Source organism: Canis aureus, chromosome 10 (genome assembly GCF_053574225.1).
Source record: "Canis aureus isolate CA01 chromosome 10, VMU_Caureus_v.1.0, whole genome shotgun sequence".
In the NCBI taxonomy this organism is placed as follows: domain Eukaryota; kingdom Metazoa; phylum Chordata; class Mammalia; order Carnivora; family Canidae; genus Canis; species Canis aureus.
The window spans coordinates 52,862,669-52,878,612 of NC_135620.1; the positions used below are offsets into that span (position 1 = coordinate 52,862,669).

Below are 15,944 nucleotides of genomic sequence, written 5' to 3' on the forward strand. Positions count from 1 at the left end.
GAGGAAAAGGGTAGGGGATGATATGGATGCTGTGTTAGAGAATTTGAGATTTATCTCATGGCTGATGAGGAACCCTTGAAGGCTTTAAATCAGGAAAGTGATATGATCAGATTTATGTTACAGGAAGATCACTTATAGATAGTGATTAGTTTGGGTTCAACTCCTGGTCACCTTTAGGTCAGTTGCTTGATCTCTTTAAGCCTCAATGTCATCATCTGTAAAATAGAATAATGATAATTCTTACCTGATAGGGTGGTTCTCAAGGTTAAATGAGATAAGGCATATAAATTGCTTAGTAAATGACTAGCCCAGTGTAAGTGCTCAATAGCTGAGAATGATGATAATGATATAATTATTAGAATGGAGAGAAACTGGAGTTAGGTAAATCAAATGTAATTAGGCAAGAGATAGTAAGGGAGGTGTAAATGGAGAGGATAGGTATGAAAGATATCAAGGAGATAGAATTGTTAGGCTTTGAAATATGATGCTAATGGGAGGGAGGGAGGGAGGGAAAGGCAGGCATTTTGATGGTTTCCAGTTTCCAACCTGGGTGACTGAGTGGATGGGGATGCACTTGAGTGACATAGGAAATACCAGAAGAAATGGAAATTTGATGTAGAAAAAGAATATAATCATTGGGGTGGGAAAAGAACATATTACGGTTGGCTTTTAAATATGCTGTTTGAGTACTCTGTTACCAATTTGAACATGGGGTCCTGGGAAGTCTAAGCTATAGAAATAGATTTGAACTTTAGGGCACCTGGCTGCCTCAGTCAGTAGAGCATGCAATTTTTTTTTTTTTTTTTAGCATGCAACTCTTGATCTTGAGGTCTGGAGTTTAAGCCCCACATTAGGCATAGAGATGGCTTAAAGAAAATAAAAATAAAGAATTAAAATGTTTTTAAAAAGAAATAATTTGAACCCCATCATAAAGTGCAAGATGAAGCTATGAGTAGGGATTAGAAACACCAAGGGTAGTGTGTAGAATAAGAAGACTTAAAAAAAAAAAAAAAAAAGACTTGGGGGGTGGGTGTTGGGTGGCTCAGTTGATTGAGCATCTGACTCTTGGTTTCAGCTCAGATCATGATCGCAGGGTCATGAGATGGAGCCTCAAGTCGGGCTCCCATGCTCAGCAGGGAGTCTGCTTGAAATACTCTCCCTACTCTCCATCTACCCCTCCCTCTGCTCTCTTTAAATAAATAAATAAATAAATAAATAAATAAATAAATAAATCCTTAAAAAAAAAAAAAAAAAGAAGACTAAGGAGTTGAAGCATTTATTCCTGGTCAAGGATATTGAGAAGTGACGTGGAATTGAAGGTTGAAAAGTTTCAAGAAAGAACAAGGGAGCCCAGCCCTCATCCTGAAAAAGAAATGAGAAGTAACCACTAGGAAGCTGAGTTTTTACCAGTTCCTTCTCTCAGGATGCTCACACTAAAATCTGTAATAATGAGAATAGAAAATGCTCTACTATGGAGGAGTTCAGAATAGGACATCTGTTATCCCACTGATCATCAGGATTAATTTGACTGCCATGGTGGCCTGTGGGGGATGGGGAGGGTTCCTCTCTCTTCCTGCATCACTCCTCTAATATACATCCTCCCTTGGCAAAGTAGAATGACCTATCCAAAGTAGATCTTCTTTGATCAATAGTATAAGAATAGTGGACCTCCTTTGCTGGAATCTCCAGGCTGCCTCCAACGCATACTGCGGTATTATGTTTCTTTTCATAATACAATTCCCTTTTGCAAACCAAAACCCAGAAATAACAGAGTGTCTATTTGAAGATACATTTCATCTTGCATCTCTTAACAGCCAGTACTTATGGTGGTGATGGAAGGTGGGGCAGAGCCTTGCTCAAAGTAAGGAATAGAAGAATAGAGGGAGGTAGGAGAAAAACGATAATACGTCAGGGTAAGATAAAGGACTAGTAGAGGTTAGTTAAGTAGTGTTTCGTTAGAGATAGTGGGAGCAGAAAGGGGAAAAGGGAAGATGGTGTTTCTGGCAGGAGGAACTATATGTAAAAAGCAAAGGTGCAGGAGCACCACTGGCTCAGTCAGAAGAGCATGCAACTCTTGATCTCAGGGTCATGAGTTCAAGCCACATGTTGGGTATAGAGATTGCTTTAAAATAAGTAATTAAGGGCAGCCCAGATGGCGCAGCGGTTTGGTGCCGCCTGCAGCCCGGGGTGTGATCCTGGAGACCTTGGATCGAGTCCCACGTCGGGCTCCCTTTATGGAGCCTGCTTCTCCCTCTGCCTGTGTCTCTGCCTCTCTCTCTCTCTCTGTCTCTATGAATAAATAAATAAATAAAATCTTAAAATAAAATAAAATAAAATAAAATAAAATAAAAGTAATTAAAAAAAAAAAAAGCAAAGGTGCAGAGGTGAGAAAGCACAGGCCATGCTCAGGAAATGTGAGTAGCTGCATCTCAAAGTGCTAGCACATGAAGGGTTGGAGAACAGGCTGGAATGGAGATGTGGGGCCAAATGATAGAGTTCTGAGGGCCAGGGGAGGGAGTTTGGGCTTTGTTCTTCTGTGGTTTGATGGCTTCTGGGAGGAGCCATCAAAAGCTTTCCAGGAATTCAGGCTTGTCTGTCTCAGGCTTCTCCTTTTGGAAGACCAAGGGCCCAGAGTGGCAGCCTGACATTCAATCTCCTTTGCCATGGTTGGGAAGTCAGGGCTGCAGCTGATTTCATTGGCCTGTTTTGCATTTATTATAGTGTGGCTTTTATAGTGTGTTAATTGAAATATTTCCAACTGCCAAAAACAATTATACTCAAATTGCCTTGTCAGTTCTTTTATTGCCAGATAAATGTTTTACAGACATATTTATGGGGGGCAGTGGTAACTGGATCTCGTTTTCTATTTAAGGCTGGCAGTTTGGATTGGGATTGGCCCTCCATGGTTCTGCTGTGGGCCAGAAAGCTGTTGGATGTTGTAGCGCTTCCATCTTGTTACCTTAGGGATCAGAGGTGATTCAAAAAAAAAAAGCAGTTTTCTGGCTCATGTAGCTTAGCCTCAGAGAAGGGTTCCATCACTGGAAACCCTGGCAACCTGGCAGAAATCTGAATCCTGCTGCCTGCTCTACCAGCAACAATCCCAGCCCAAGCTGAGACATGCTCTTCCTTCTCCCTAGAATCCCTTTCTTCCCCTCCACCATCAAAGCCTCTCCCATAGACTACCATGTAAGAACTGTAAGAGCTATAAGACCCCATCTAGTCTAACTCTGTCGCTTTGTATTTGGAAGACTGAGGCCCAAGACACTTCTGCAAGATCACACAGATGGCCTGTGAGAGCAGGGAGCAGAGGTCTCTGTCCAATGTGCTATGCAGCCACCACACTGCACTGGCCCCTCCTCCAACACTTTAGACTTGCTTCCTACAAGTGCCTTTCCTTCACATTTCTAGCCTCCACTGATCTCCCTTTTGCTTGATCATCTGAAACATCTATTGTTCTGTATATATACTGCAGGGTTTTTGTTTGTTTGGTGGAACATTTCACTAGCTCTGTCACTGTTCTTCTTTTGCCTTTGTGCATGCTGTTTTCTTCTTCTGAAAAATATTTTCTCCAGTTGGACAATATATTTTTTTTCTTTGATATCCAGCTAGGAAATAGCCACCTCTGGGAGCCTTTCTTGTGCTGGGTAAGTGTCTCTGTGCACCCCTCCAGCACTCTGGGCACATATATCTCTGTTGCTGGCACAGAGCAGGCTTTCAAAGGAACATACTCTGAGTGAGTAAGGAGTGAGTGAATGAGAGAGCAAAGGATGAGCACTGTCTACACTATCCTCCATGGACCCTGAGGAAACTGGAACAGAGACCTTATCTGTCTTCATTTTTGTCCTACTGCTCGGGTATGTCCCTAACAGATAAATAGATGCTCAACAAATGTTTATGAAGCTGAACAGACCATGATACTCTTGGGAACATAAAATTTTATTTTATTTTATTTTATTTTATTTTATTTTATTTTATTTTATTTTATTTTATTTATTCATGAGAGACACACACAGAGAGAGAAACAGATACAGGCAGAAGGGACTCCATGCAGGGAGCCTGATGAGGGACTCGATCCCAGGACTCCAGAATCACACCCTGGGCCAAAGGCAGGCACTAAACCTCTGAGCCACCCAGGGATCCCCTTGGGAACATAAAATTTTAGTGTGTTAGAACTGGAAGGTCATCACATCCAATCCTATACATTTTACTGACGAGGAAACCGAGGCCCAAAGAGGAAAAACATTTTTCCCAGCATCATGATTACTAATGCGTTTGACAGCATTCTTTCATTTATTCAATAAGTATTTTGAACACATGCTATATTCTCAGACAGCAGTGGATAACACAAAGTACCTGCTCAGAAAGAGTTTACATTCATCCCAAACAAGTGTTTGTGAATATAATCTGACGTCAAAATCCCCTTAGTGGAAAGCATACTGCAAAGCTGAGCACTTAAAATAGCATATACTTTTTAAAAATGTTTGTTGAAATGCCCAATGCTAAGCTACCTGGTTGCTCTTCATGGGTCAGTTGCACTGATGCTGGAATGGGGTTGCTTCAGATACAGGGCCTCCTTGGCTGGGGTAAGAAGCACACGTTGCCACTGAGAAGACTGTTTTTAAGACTTGGGAAAGCTCAGTGTCCACTGTCTTTGGGGTCTCTGGGCAGAAACTTCCCTATAATACTGTTTCTGATAGTCCCACAGATATTTGCCTATGATTTACCTCTTGTTTCTGTTCTTTCTTTCAGAGCATCAGTGTGGGCAGAGGAACCAGAAAAAGAGTAAGTGCTGAGCCCACTGCAGGCTCTCAGCAAGAAGCTAACAGCATTGTTTTCCATTGAAAATATTAGCTATATATTTTTTAGAAAATTCAAATGAGCAAAAAGAACATTAAAATCACCCTTAAACCCACCATCACAGGAAACCTCTTAGTTAACACATGATGTTATATCCTCTCAGATATTTCTGTGCATATATAAAAATGATATGTATTTATTTTGAAATGGAATCAAACTGTATGTTATTTTATAATCTCCTTTTTACATAATGTATTTAGAATACTTTTCATTGCCAATAAACATACTTTTATAGCATCATTTAAAATTACTATATAATATTTTACCATATGTTCCTTAAGGCCATACCATAATTTGTTCAACCATGCCCCATTATTGGACATTAATGTTTCATGTTTCCTCTTTTTCACTATTATGATCAATTCTCCAGCAAACATTTGTACGTTTAAATCTCTGGGCATGTCCTTGGTTATCTCTTTAATAAAAAAGTCCTACACATAGAAACTTCAGTCAAAGAATATAAACACTTGTTAGGCTTTTGAGAAATATTCCCAAATTGCTCTTTAGAAAGGTTATACTTGATTCAATGGGTACAGGCACCCCGATGTTTAGGCAGCCAAATTATGGAAAGAGCCCAAATGGCCATCAATGATGAATGGAGGGCAGCCCAGGTGGCTTAACGGTTTAGCGCCGCCCTCAGCCCAGGGCATGATCCTGGAGACGCAGGATGGAGTCCCACATTGGGCTTCCTGCATGGAACTGCTTCTCTCTCCGCCTGTTTCTCTGTCTCTCTGTCTCTCTCTCTCTCTCTCTCATGAATAAATAAATGAAATATTTTTTTAAATGATGAATGGATAAAGAAGATAAAGAAGATGAATGGAATACTACTCCGCCAACAAAAAGAATGAAATTTTGCCATTTGCAATGACATGGATAGAACTAGAAGGTATTATGCTAAGCGAAATAAGCCAGTGAGAGAAAGACAAATACCATATGATTTTGCTCACATGTGGAGTTTAAGAAACAAAACAAATGAACATAAGAAAAGGAGAGAGAGAGAGAGAGAGAGAGAGCGAGAGAGGAAAGCAAACCATAAGAGAATCTTTTTTTAAAGATTTTATTTATTTGTTTGTTTGTTTGTTTATGAGGGACACACAGAGAGAAGCAGAGACACAGGCAGAGGGAGAAGCAAGCTCCCCTCAAGGAGCCCGATGTGGGACTCCAACCTGGGACTCTGGAACCACACCCTGAGCCAAAGGCAGATGCTCAACCACTGAGCCATCCAGGCGTCCCACCATAAGAGAATCTTAATGATAGAGAACAAAGTGAGGGTTGATGGAGGGAGGTGGGCAGGGAATGGGCTGAATGGGTGCTGGGGATTAAGGATGGCACTTGTTATGAAGAGCACTGAGTGTTATATGTAAATAATGAACCAGTAAATTCTACACCTGAAACCAAATATTACCATATAGGTTAACTAACTAGAATTTAAATAAAAACTTGAAATTTTAAAAAATGACCAAAATTGTCATACTGGCCCTGCACAACAACAGGGTAACCACAGTCATGTTTTTGAGGAATAAATAAAATATCTTTTCTTTTTCATAGTAGCAAAGAGAGGTTAACTGTAAAACTCTCCCTATAACATACAGAAACTGTAGTCTGCCACTGCAGAAGAAAAAACTATTAACACAAAGATAAGACAATTAATCTAATTCTACTGAACACCAGCAACCTGACTGCTAATCATATACCTCAGGGGTGGACAAATTTTATCTATGAAGTGCCAGAGAGTAAATATCTTAGGCTGTGGAGGCCATTTGGTCTCATGTATAACTACTCAACTCTGCTTGTATGGCCAAAGCAGCAAAAGACAATACATAAATGAATGAGTGTGATTGTGTCCCAATAAAACTATTTATGGATGAAAAAAGAGAGAGGGAGGGAAGGAAGGAAGGAAGGAAGGAAGGAAGGAAGGAAGGAAGGAAGGAAGGAAGGAAGGAAATGAAAGAAGAGAAAGAAAAATAAAGAAAAAGAAAGAAAGAAAGAAAGAAGAAAGAAAGAAAGAAAGAAAGAGAAAGAAAGAAAGAAGAAAGAAAAAGAAAGAAAGAGAGAGAGAAAGAAAGAAAAGAAAAGAAAGAAAAAAAGAAATGTAGGTAGGTAGGTTGTGTTAATTTATGGGCATCAATTTCCCCATAACCACACCAACATTGATAATTAGTTTCATTTGGTTGAGGGATCTCTTTGTTTTGGGTTTTTGTTGTTTTCGTTTTCAATGGTTTTTTTAAGAAAAGATTTTATTGGGGCCCCTGGGTGGCTCAGTCCGTTAAGCATCTGCCTTCAGCTCAGGTCATGATCCCAGGGTCCTGAGATCAAGCCCTCATCAGGCTCTCTGCTCAGTGAGGAGCCTGCTTCTCCCTCTCCCTCTGCCTGCCTCTCTGCCTACTTGTGCGCTCTCTCTCAATCTCTCTCTATATAATAAATAAATAAAATCTTGGAAGGAAGGAAAGAAGGAAGGAAGGACTGATTTATTTGAGAGAAAGAGAATGAGAGAATGCGAGCAGGGGGAGGGGCAGAGGAGGAGAGAGAATCCCAAATAGACTGCACTGTGCAGAACCTGGTGTGGGGCTCCATCTTACCACCCTGAGATCATGACCTGAGCTGAAACCAAGAGTTGGTTGCCCAACTGACTGAGCCAACACAGGTGCCCCATACTTTTCAGGAATTTTATAGTGAAAAATGACATTCTTTTATTTTGTATATCTTTGCTAACCAGGGTGAGTTTTTCGTAATATATCATGGGCCACTTTGGCAAGGTTTTTAGCTATCAGGAAAAGTAAAAACTCGTAGTCTGATTTTTTTGCAGCAAGAATCTGATGGGACTGGAAAGCTCAAAGTTACCAGGTACTAAGAGTATTGCTGTAAGAGTAACCATAAGGTGGCAAATTGGAAGATAAAATATGAATCAGAATTGAAGTAGCTTAAAAAATAGCTGGATGGGATCCCTGGGTGGCACAGCGGTTTGGTGCCTGCCTTTGGCCCAGGGCGCGATCCTGGAGACCTGGGATCGAATCCCACGTCGGGCTCCCGGTACATGGAGCCTGCTTCTCCCTCTGTCTGTGTCTCTGCCTCTCTCTCTCTCTTTCTGTGACTATCATAAATAAATAAAAATTTAAAAAAAAAGAATAGCTGGATGTCCTTTCATTTTGCATAAAGCCCTGCCTTTGGCAGCTGGTCCTGATCATTAGGTTCCAGACTATATGGGAGAGAGTAGGGAAGGGAGAGTTCTTCCTGTCTCACTACTGGCTCCAAAGGCCCACCACAATGTTCCAGCTAACCCCTGACCTCAAGAGCTAAGGTGGCTAAGGTCTTCCAGGCAAAGAGAACTCTGGCCTGAGCAGTTCCTTTGGGCTCTTCCATGAATGATCTATTGTGCATTTTGTATTCTATGTATTAGGGACAGAGCTTGGCTTCTGGGAGGATTTGTGAGTGAAAGGGCCTCCTGCAGAAATGCTTACTAATCCTCACATGAGGTTTTTGTCCAGGATGAAGATTCAGGGACTGAAGTGGGAGAAGGAACAGATGAATGGGCCCAGTCCAAAGCCACGGTTAGACCCCCTGACCAGCTAGAGTTGACTGATGCGGTGAGTTAGCAGCATCCTGCCCTTGCCCCTTCTCTTTCCTCCAGCCTCAGATATGTGTTCTTTCATAGTACAGATTAGGAGCCTGCATAGAACCAGGCTGTGAGATGTCTGCTGATACCCTGAGGGGTCCTCTCAAGTCTCAAAAGCAGTAGGGGCCCTCTGTGTATAACCTTCTTGGTATTTTTCTCCCTTAGGAGCTAAAGGAGGAGTTCACCCGCATTCTGACAGCCAACAACCCACAGGCACCCCAGAACATTGTCAGGTACAGCTTCAAAGTAAGTCATCCCCTCTGAGGTAGGGACCTCTAGGTACTCCCTGGCTTGGCAGTGATGGCTATATTACAAAAGCCTCTCTGCTATTAGAGATCACCTTTAAACTTTGGTCTTTGACTGGAACCTTGAAATTTTACATGGAATTTTCTGGAGATTTAAGAAATTTCTTTACTAATCTCCCTTGAAATCTTAATAAGTACTTATTATGTGTCAGACACTGTATTAATAAATTATTTTCATTATCTTCAATACTTCTAACTATCCTGAAAATTAGATATTATCCTCATTTTACAGATGAAAATATTAAAGCTTAGAGTGGCTAAGCCCAAGTTCATCCAGGAAATAGGGACAGAATCAGGATTGAATCCATTCTGCCCACCACCATAAACCATGCTCTTAACTGCTACACTGTTTTATCCTCCCATCCATCTGAGTTACCGAGAAAAGGGCTTTGTGGTGACTTTTTAAGGCAGAGCATCCCAACCTATGTGTACAAATAGTAATTCTTTTAGTCTTCCTGGGGCAGGTGGGTTTGGTACAACCAGAGCCCATGGGCTGGCTTCATCTCTAGTGAATTTATCCCTTTGTGTAAAATATAACAATTTTCTTTGTGACTTGAAAAAGGTTGAGAAGAAATGTTTTGAAAGAAGGAAGGAAATCCTGGTCTCAGGCAATGATACAACTAAGATGTTTATCAATAAGGAAGCTATTAAAAGAACCAGACTAATAGGCCCTATGAAAACAGGGATCGTATCTATTTTTGCTAAGCTTTATATCTCTGGAACCTAGAAAATACTTGGCATGTTGTGTTGTGTCTGCTTAAAAATTATTTGTTGAAAAGGAATGAATAAGGTTGCCTGGATTTTAAACCTAGCACTGCTTCTCATTTGCTGTATGAACTGGACAAGTGCCAAACTCAAACCTTTCCTAGATTTCTGGGGCCTCTTCTATAGAACAGGGGGATTGGATATTTAGTGTCTCTGAGAATCTATCCAGTCCTCATATCCACTAAATACAGTATAGAGAAGGTCAGGCCAGGGATATCTGATGACCATGTATGACCTTTCTCAGATCTGTGATGAGACAGGTATATGAGGATCCCAAGGCATGGATGTAGAGCCAGTGACAGACAAATCCAGAGCTATTCAAAGTTGGAAAGAAAAGATATTTTAAAATATGTCTTTGATGAGAACTTTAAAAAAAAAACTTTATTTCATTTGCCTCTTCTTCTTTAAGCTGGAATGTAATGAAAACTTCAGGTTAACTGAAGATTGGAGGATATATATATATATATATATATATATATATATATATACAGATGGACCACATTAAGCCTTACAGAATGAAGGCAGACTACATTTCAACTCCGACCCTTTTGGGACACCTGGTCTGACTCAGTCCCCTCTCCTCTTAGGAAGGCACATATAAGCTTATTGGTGTTGTGAACCAACTGGCAGTTCACTTCAGCCAGGTCGGGAACCTGATCCCCAAAGACTCGGACGAAGGACGGCGGCAGCACTACCGGGATGAGTTAGCAGCAAGTAGGCCGAGGGACCAGCTCAGAGCTGGAGCCCAGAGCCCGGGCCCCTTTCCATGGTCACCCAAGGGAGCAAATACTAAGCCAGAACTCTGCAGAACTTCTACTTACATAACGTTCCAATAGCTGGCTGTCCTGGTTAGGTCTGGGAGTCAACCCATGAGAACTGTGGTATAGCTGAGGTCTCAAAGGTAGAAACCAAGAAAGCCTGGCCCTGCCAGGGGGTGGGAGAGTAGGCTCGGGCTTTGGGTTCACCTGCAATTTCTTACCAAGGTTCTCAGGAGTCCACTAAGGTGGTGATTTCTGAAACTGAAATCCTTGAAGAAGAAGAAGAGCTTAAGGAAACAGAAGCTGAAACTGAAGCTGGGAGTCAAACAGATATGCCTGTAGCTGAGGTACAGTATAATATTGCTCCCATTCCTCCCCTTCCAGCTCCAGGTGTGGATGAAAGCTGTAGGGGTAACTTGTTGGAGGTAGAGCTGAAGGTGAGAGGTTAGAGGCTGCAGGTACCAATACCTCTTGCATCATCACCCTCTCCTACTTCCATCCTCTCCTAGGATATGACTTCTCCCCACTATTGACTCCCCACCACCTTCTTCTCACAGCTGATCCCTGATCCTGTGGGTCTTTTTTTCCAGGTAGCTGAAAAAGTGACTGAAGAAGAATTGATGACTCCTAAGCAGCCCAAGGAGCGAAAGCTTACCAACAAGTTCAACTTCAGTGAGAGGGCCTCACAGACCTTAAACAACCCTCTCCGGGTAGAGCAGCCCCCACCGCAGTGCCTCTACCTTGAAGCTCTGCACTTTGCATGGCAGGAAAGGAGCAGGCCTGCTCCCAGTCTCAGCAGCCCTTAGCTTGGAAGGATGAGAGGCACAGGCTGAGGAGAGCTGGGAGCATGTGTTTGGGTCCTTGTAAGCCAACCTGATGGGAGTTCAGAGTGGATAACAAGGAGTCTGAAGCCCTTCACTGAGACTGAAGCATGTACAGGCCTTGGAGAGGACAATAAGATCTGGGGGAGTGAGGGGAGGCCAGAATGTGCCAGGGAGGCAGGACTCAGAGCCAGTTTGATTGAAGCTGATGGTCTGTAGTAGACTAGCTGGAAAAGGCTAGAAAAGTTCCCTGGCTCATAAGTATGGAAGGCTCTGAGTACCAGGCTGAAAGAACCTCTCAGGGTTTCAGGGGAGATATCCACATATATAAGACAGTGCTTTACGGAAACCAACCTCTGAATGGAGGGCAGAGGTCTATGGGATGGGTTTCTAGTACTCCTAATCATGCTGTATAGTCCCTCTTCAGTAATTTGCATGATATACAAGGAAAAGGGAGTGTATTCCTCTGGTGGAGCCAGAGACCCCAGTATTAGGAGGAAGTCTTGTAAGGGTGAAGGATATTAGCCCAGTAGCTTGCCAGGGGCTGACCTCTGTGTCTTGCAACAGGAAGCTGGCCAGAGACCTGTCCATCCCCCACTTGGAGTTTTTCTTGATTGAAACTGGGATAATCAGGCTTCATTGCCCCTGATTTCTAGCTTAGGCTTCTTCTGAAGGAGACTTAGAAGGAAAATGTAGGCTTTTACTGCATCATTTGGTCCTTTATTCAGGCCCTGTTTACTTCCCCAGTTCCATGTCCCACCCCTCCCACTGCTCCAACTGAACTACTTCACTTATAGATATACTGTTGGGTTAATTGAGAAGGAGTTGAGGGCTTTCTATGGGTTTCCCATTGTCATTGTTCTCTAGGACCGAGAATGCCAGATGGAACCTCCTCCCAGGACAAACTTTTCAGCCACAGCCAATCAGGTAAGACCCTGGGTCAGTTTAAAAGTCATCATCACACCTCCAGCCACCTACCCCTGCATCTTTGTCAAAGATTCCTCTGGTAGTTTGCCCTCCTCATTCATCCATCCTCCTGTTCCTTATCCAGGTTCTGAACACTTGGCATATGAGACAGTAGGTCACCACCCAGGGAACTCTAGATCAGCTACATGCCCTCCAGGGCAAGGCTGTCAAAGAGGGGAAAAGGCATGGCTTCTGACTCTCTGCAGCTCATGGTATCCCAAGGCTGACTCTGAAGTGTTAGCACTCTAGCTTGCCCTTCTAGCAGCTTTCATTGTTCCTGCAGACCCTCCTTCTCCCTCAAATCCTACTGGATAACCATTCTGATTTGGGCAGGATATGGTGCTAGGAGCCCTGAGCTCAGCCCCCAGCTTTGCTGCTCATACTATAAGATCCTGGGCAAACCATGTCACCCTTAATGCATCAATTTCTTTTTCTCTGTCAAATGAGGATGATAAGCAGCCTCACAGGATTGTTAGAAGGCTCTGAATGAGATAACAAACATTGAATTATGTTGTAGTGTGGAATACTGGCCCATGGGTGAATCAGTAATGTAAGGTGTGTCTATCTGGCCTCCAGGTGGCAGTGACTGCCCAACTCTGGAGACCACAGAATGTGATCCAGAATTTTTGCCCAGTCCCAGATCCTTGGTGCTTCCTTGCTACTATCCTGGAGCTCCTATTGGTGTCAGATCCAGTTAGCAGGGGTCCCCTTACTTTAAAAAAAAAAGATTTATTTATTTTAGAAAGAGAGTGAGTGAGCAGGGGAGGAGCAGAGGGAGAGGGGGAGAGAGGGGGAAAGAATCTCAGGCAGACTCTATGCTCAGTGTAGAGTCCAGCATGGGGCTCAATCCCATGATCATGAGATAGTGACCTGAGCTGAAACCAAGAGTCAGACACTTAACTGACTGAACCACCCAGGCACCCATCATTTACTTTTCGTTTACCTTTTTATGCTCACAAGGTGTGGTCAGTGTGGTAGACTGCCAACATGAACTAGTAAAGCTTATTACATCTCCATGGGGGAAACATTTTTAAAATATTCTACTTCAGAGTCTTATAATTCACCAAGAAAAATGTGAGCTAGCCCATTTGTTTTGCCTAGTGGGGTCTGTAGGTTGGAACAATACTGATCTCCAGCTGATAACTGAGCCTGAGGTGGAAAGCTCATCCCAGAGGTACCCTGAGAGCTCCTTCATTCCTGTCCTCAAGCTGGCAGCAGAGAAGATAGACATTGAATATATAACTACAGTAGGCCAAGTAGGGGATGCTATAGAGACATGTGACAGGGGTTGATATAATCTATTCCTCAAGCTCTAGAAGCTGAATAGGAGTTGGCTGGCTGAAGATTTTGCCCTGTGATGATCCTTCTCATCTTGCCCTTGCCTAGTGGGAGATCTATGATGCCTATGTAGAGGAGCTTGAGAAGCAGGAAAAGACCAAAGAGAAAGAGAAGGCAAAGACACCAGTGGCTAAAAAAATGGGGAAGATGGCCATGAGGAAGATGACATCTATGGAGTCCCAGGTTTGATGGAGGTTCCTATGGCTCTGTCACAGAGAATAACTGAGTGGGATCTTGGTCTCTGGGTAGAGAAGCCTGTCTATCTGAAATAATGTCACAGACCTTAAGGGGAGTGCTAATGTTGAAGTATGAAGAGTTCTTTCCTTGTAGAAACATGTGAGAAGACTTACAGCCTCTGGCAATCCACACCTCTCTCCAATCTTGTATAGGATTCAAGATTATTGGGTTATGGGGCAACAGAAGACATAAATGTTATTGAAAGCCCAATGTACACCTTGAAAGAGCTCAGGAGTCTTCTCAGGATGGTGTGGGATATGAAAATAAGGCACTACCTCCCTGAGCAGGGCTCTTGGGGTTTGGGAGAGTGATTTGCTCTTTGACCTTCAGTCCTTGTGTTTATTTGTACCCAATTTTTATGGTGAGTCTTATGGGCCAGGAGCCAAGTCAAAGCTAATCACAGTCACCAGCAAGTCCAGGCCACTGGATGTGGTCTTTCTGGATTTTTACTGTCTGGCTGGATTTTTACTGTAAAGAACCATATAGGAGTCATTATAGAGGTAATAGTTGGGGGGCTCACTGTGGGTATAGCCTGTATAGGTTGGGGATCATCATGGAAGTTATAGTGATAGGTCACCACAGGGAAGATCACCACGGGGAGTGCTGAAGGACCACATTTGTCCCTTCAACAGAGAGAAAGTTGGGTCAGGAGCCAGAGTCGCAGTATGGATATCAGATTGAGTTTGACCTGCAGTGGAGTGGGAAAGATGAGGGCCACAGGAAGCTTAGGTCTGGTTTCAGCACCTTGGAGAGTTCCCAGGCAGCTCTGGGAAGTGGCTCTGCTATAGAAACCAGATGAGTTAAAGGAAATTTTGCTTTGTCTAAGGTATCCCCACTTCCACTCAAATCCATGTCCCTGATAAAAATCACATTTTGCAAGAGCTTTGAGGGTTCCCTGCCTTGGCTTAATATGAACTGCCTCAATTCAGTTTCATTCAACTACAGACCAAGCACTTGTGATCATGATCATGCTGGGTACTGGAACCCTGAGGTGAAAGATGAAGTCCTTGCCCCATGGGTTGCCCTGTCAAGACCCCTGACTTCCCCTGTACTATTACCTAGAAGTTAGCAGCTTCAGAGGGGCTATTTGCCTGGGTCACATTTCACTTGAAGATCCATCAATGGTTTGGCTATAGGCTGTTTGGCTATAGGCTGTGTGCTAGGACCATTATTGCAGAAACCTTAATTGCAGCTGCCAGGACCTAGAAAACAGAAGAAATGTCCCTGTGGCTGAAAATTGTCCTTCGGTCCAAGCCCTTGGTGCCTAACATGTCTATCAGACTTGGTGTCTAACATGCCCAGGGAAGAAGGACTACACTTGAATCTTCCAATTTGGTTGATATTGAAGGCTGTGATGCAGGAAGATACCAGCCCTCTGAACGAAGAAGCTACAGTGGAGGCAGGACACTGAATACTTAGTGTAAAACCACTACACAAGGCAATTGAGTTTTAATTGGGAATCCCAAGAACTGGTCCTGGCTGTCTGTAAAATAGAGTGGCCCTTTGCTTAGGCCCAGTGCATGAAGAGTGACCTCTTCTTCAGTGACTTGCATCTGATGAAGTTGATATAAAACTCAAGTGCATGGGAAGGGAGAAAGTGGAATAATTCCATGATACCCTGGAGTAATAGATCTCAAGTTTGTCTCATTCATGATTTGGATGAATGTACAGAAATGAAAGCAAGTTTGTCTGATCTGAAAGATTGGGACAGGAATGGGAGAAAGGGTTCAGAGGCCACAAGTTTAGTCAGAACTAATGAAAAGCTATGTCTGTTCAAGTAGCATAATATCCAGAACAAGGGAGACTGAAGTCCACCACATTCTGTCTTCAGAGCACATCAAAAACCCTGAGTCTGCCAGGATAAGGCAAGGGTGTTCAGGCTAGTGAGGGACTGGCTTTCTGTGTGAAGCTGAGGGCTTGGGACCTAGAGTCCACAGAGCTGAGTTTATATCCTGTCTGTGCTACTTATTAGCTGGGGTTTTCTAACCTGTTTCCTCATTGGAAAGACATCCTAAAGATACTTTGCAAGATTGTTGTAACAACCCAAGATTATGTACAGTTGCTAGTATGGTACAGTGACCCTATGGTGCAGGTGCCATTATTCATCCCTGCTGTATCATGTGTACTCTAAGACTCAGAGAAATAACTTGCCTAAAGTTGCCACTTGACTCCTAATCCATGGGATGGGAAGGGAATGCAGGTCTGTGTAGCTCTACCACCTGATGCTGACACTCCTGGGATATCTCATTTTCAAGAGCCATGGACCTGGCCATGTTGAGCCCCT

The 15,944-nt window shown here is 43.1% G+C and overlaps 1 protein-coding gene across 12 annotated transcripts in view; it reads left to right on the forward strand.

Moving 5' to 3' along the window:
- DNAI1 (dynein axonemal intermediate chain 1) overlaps nt 1–15,944 on the forward strand; it is a 123,912-nt gene that overhangs the window by 79,774 nt on the left and 28,194 nt on the right. For 10 of the 12 annotated variants that reach the window (XM_077912326.1, XM_077912328.1, XM_077912325.1 and 7 more), the window contains 8 exons: nt 4,750–4,782; nt 8,343–8,441; nt 8,636–8,716; nt 10,128–10,254; nt 10,524–10,645; nt 10,889–11,008; nt 11,987–12,046; nt 13,472–13,606. In XM_077912326.1, coding sequence (XP_077768452.1) covers nt 4,750–4,782; nt 8,343–8,441; nt 8,636–8,716; nt 10,128–10,254; nt 10,524–10,645; nt 10,889–11,008; nt 11,987–12,046; nt 13,472–13,606 — 777 coding nt within the window. Of the gene's footprint in view, nt 1–3,605; nt 3,645–4,749; nt 4,783–8,342; nt 8,442–8,635; nt 8,717–10,127; nt 10,255–10,523; nt 10,646–10,888; nt 11,009–11,986; nt 12,047–13,471; nt 13,607–15,944 lie in introns of all 12 variants that reach the window. The other 2 variants (XM_077912330.1, XM_077912333.1) reach the window with 2 other exon arrangements.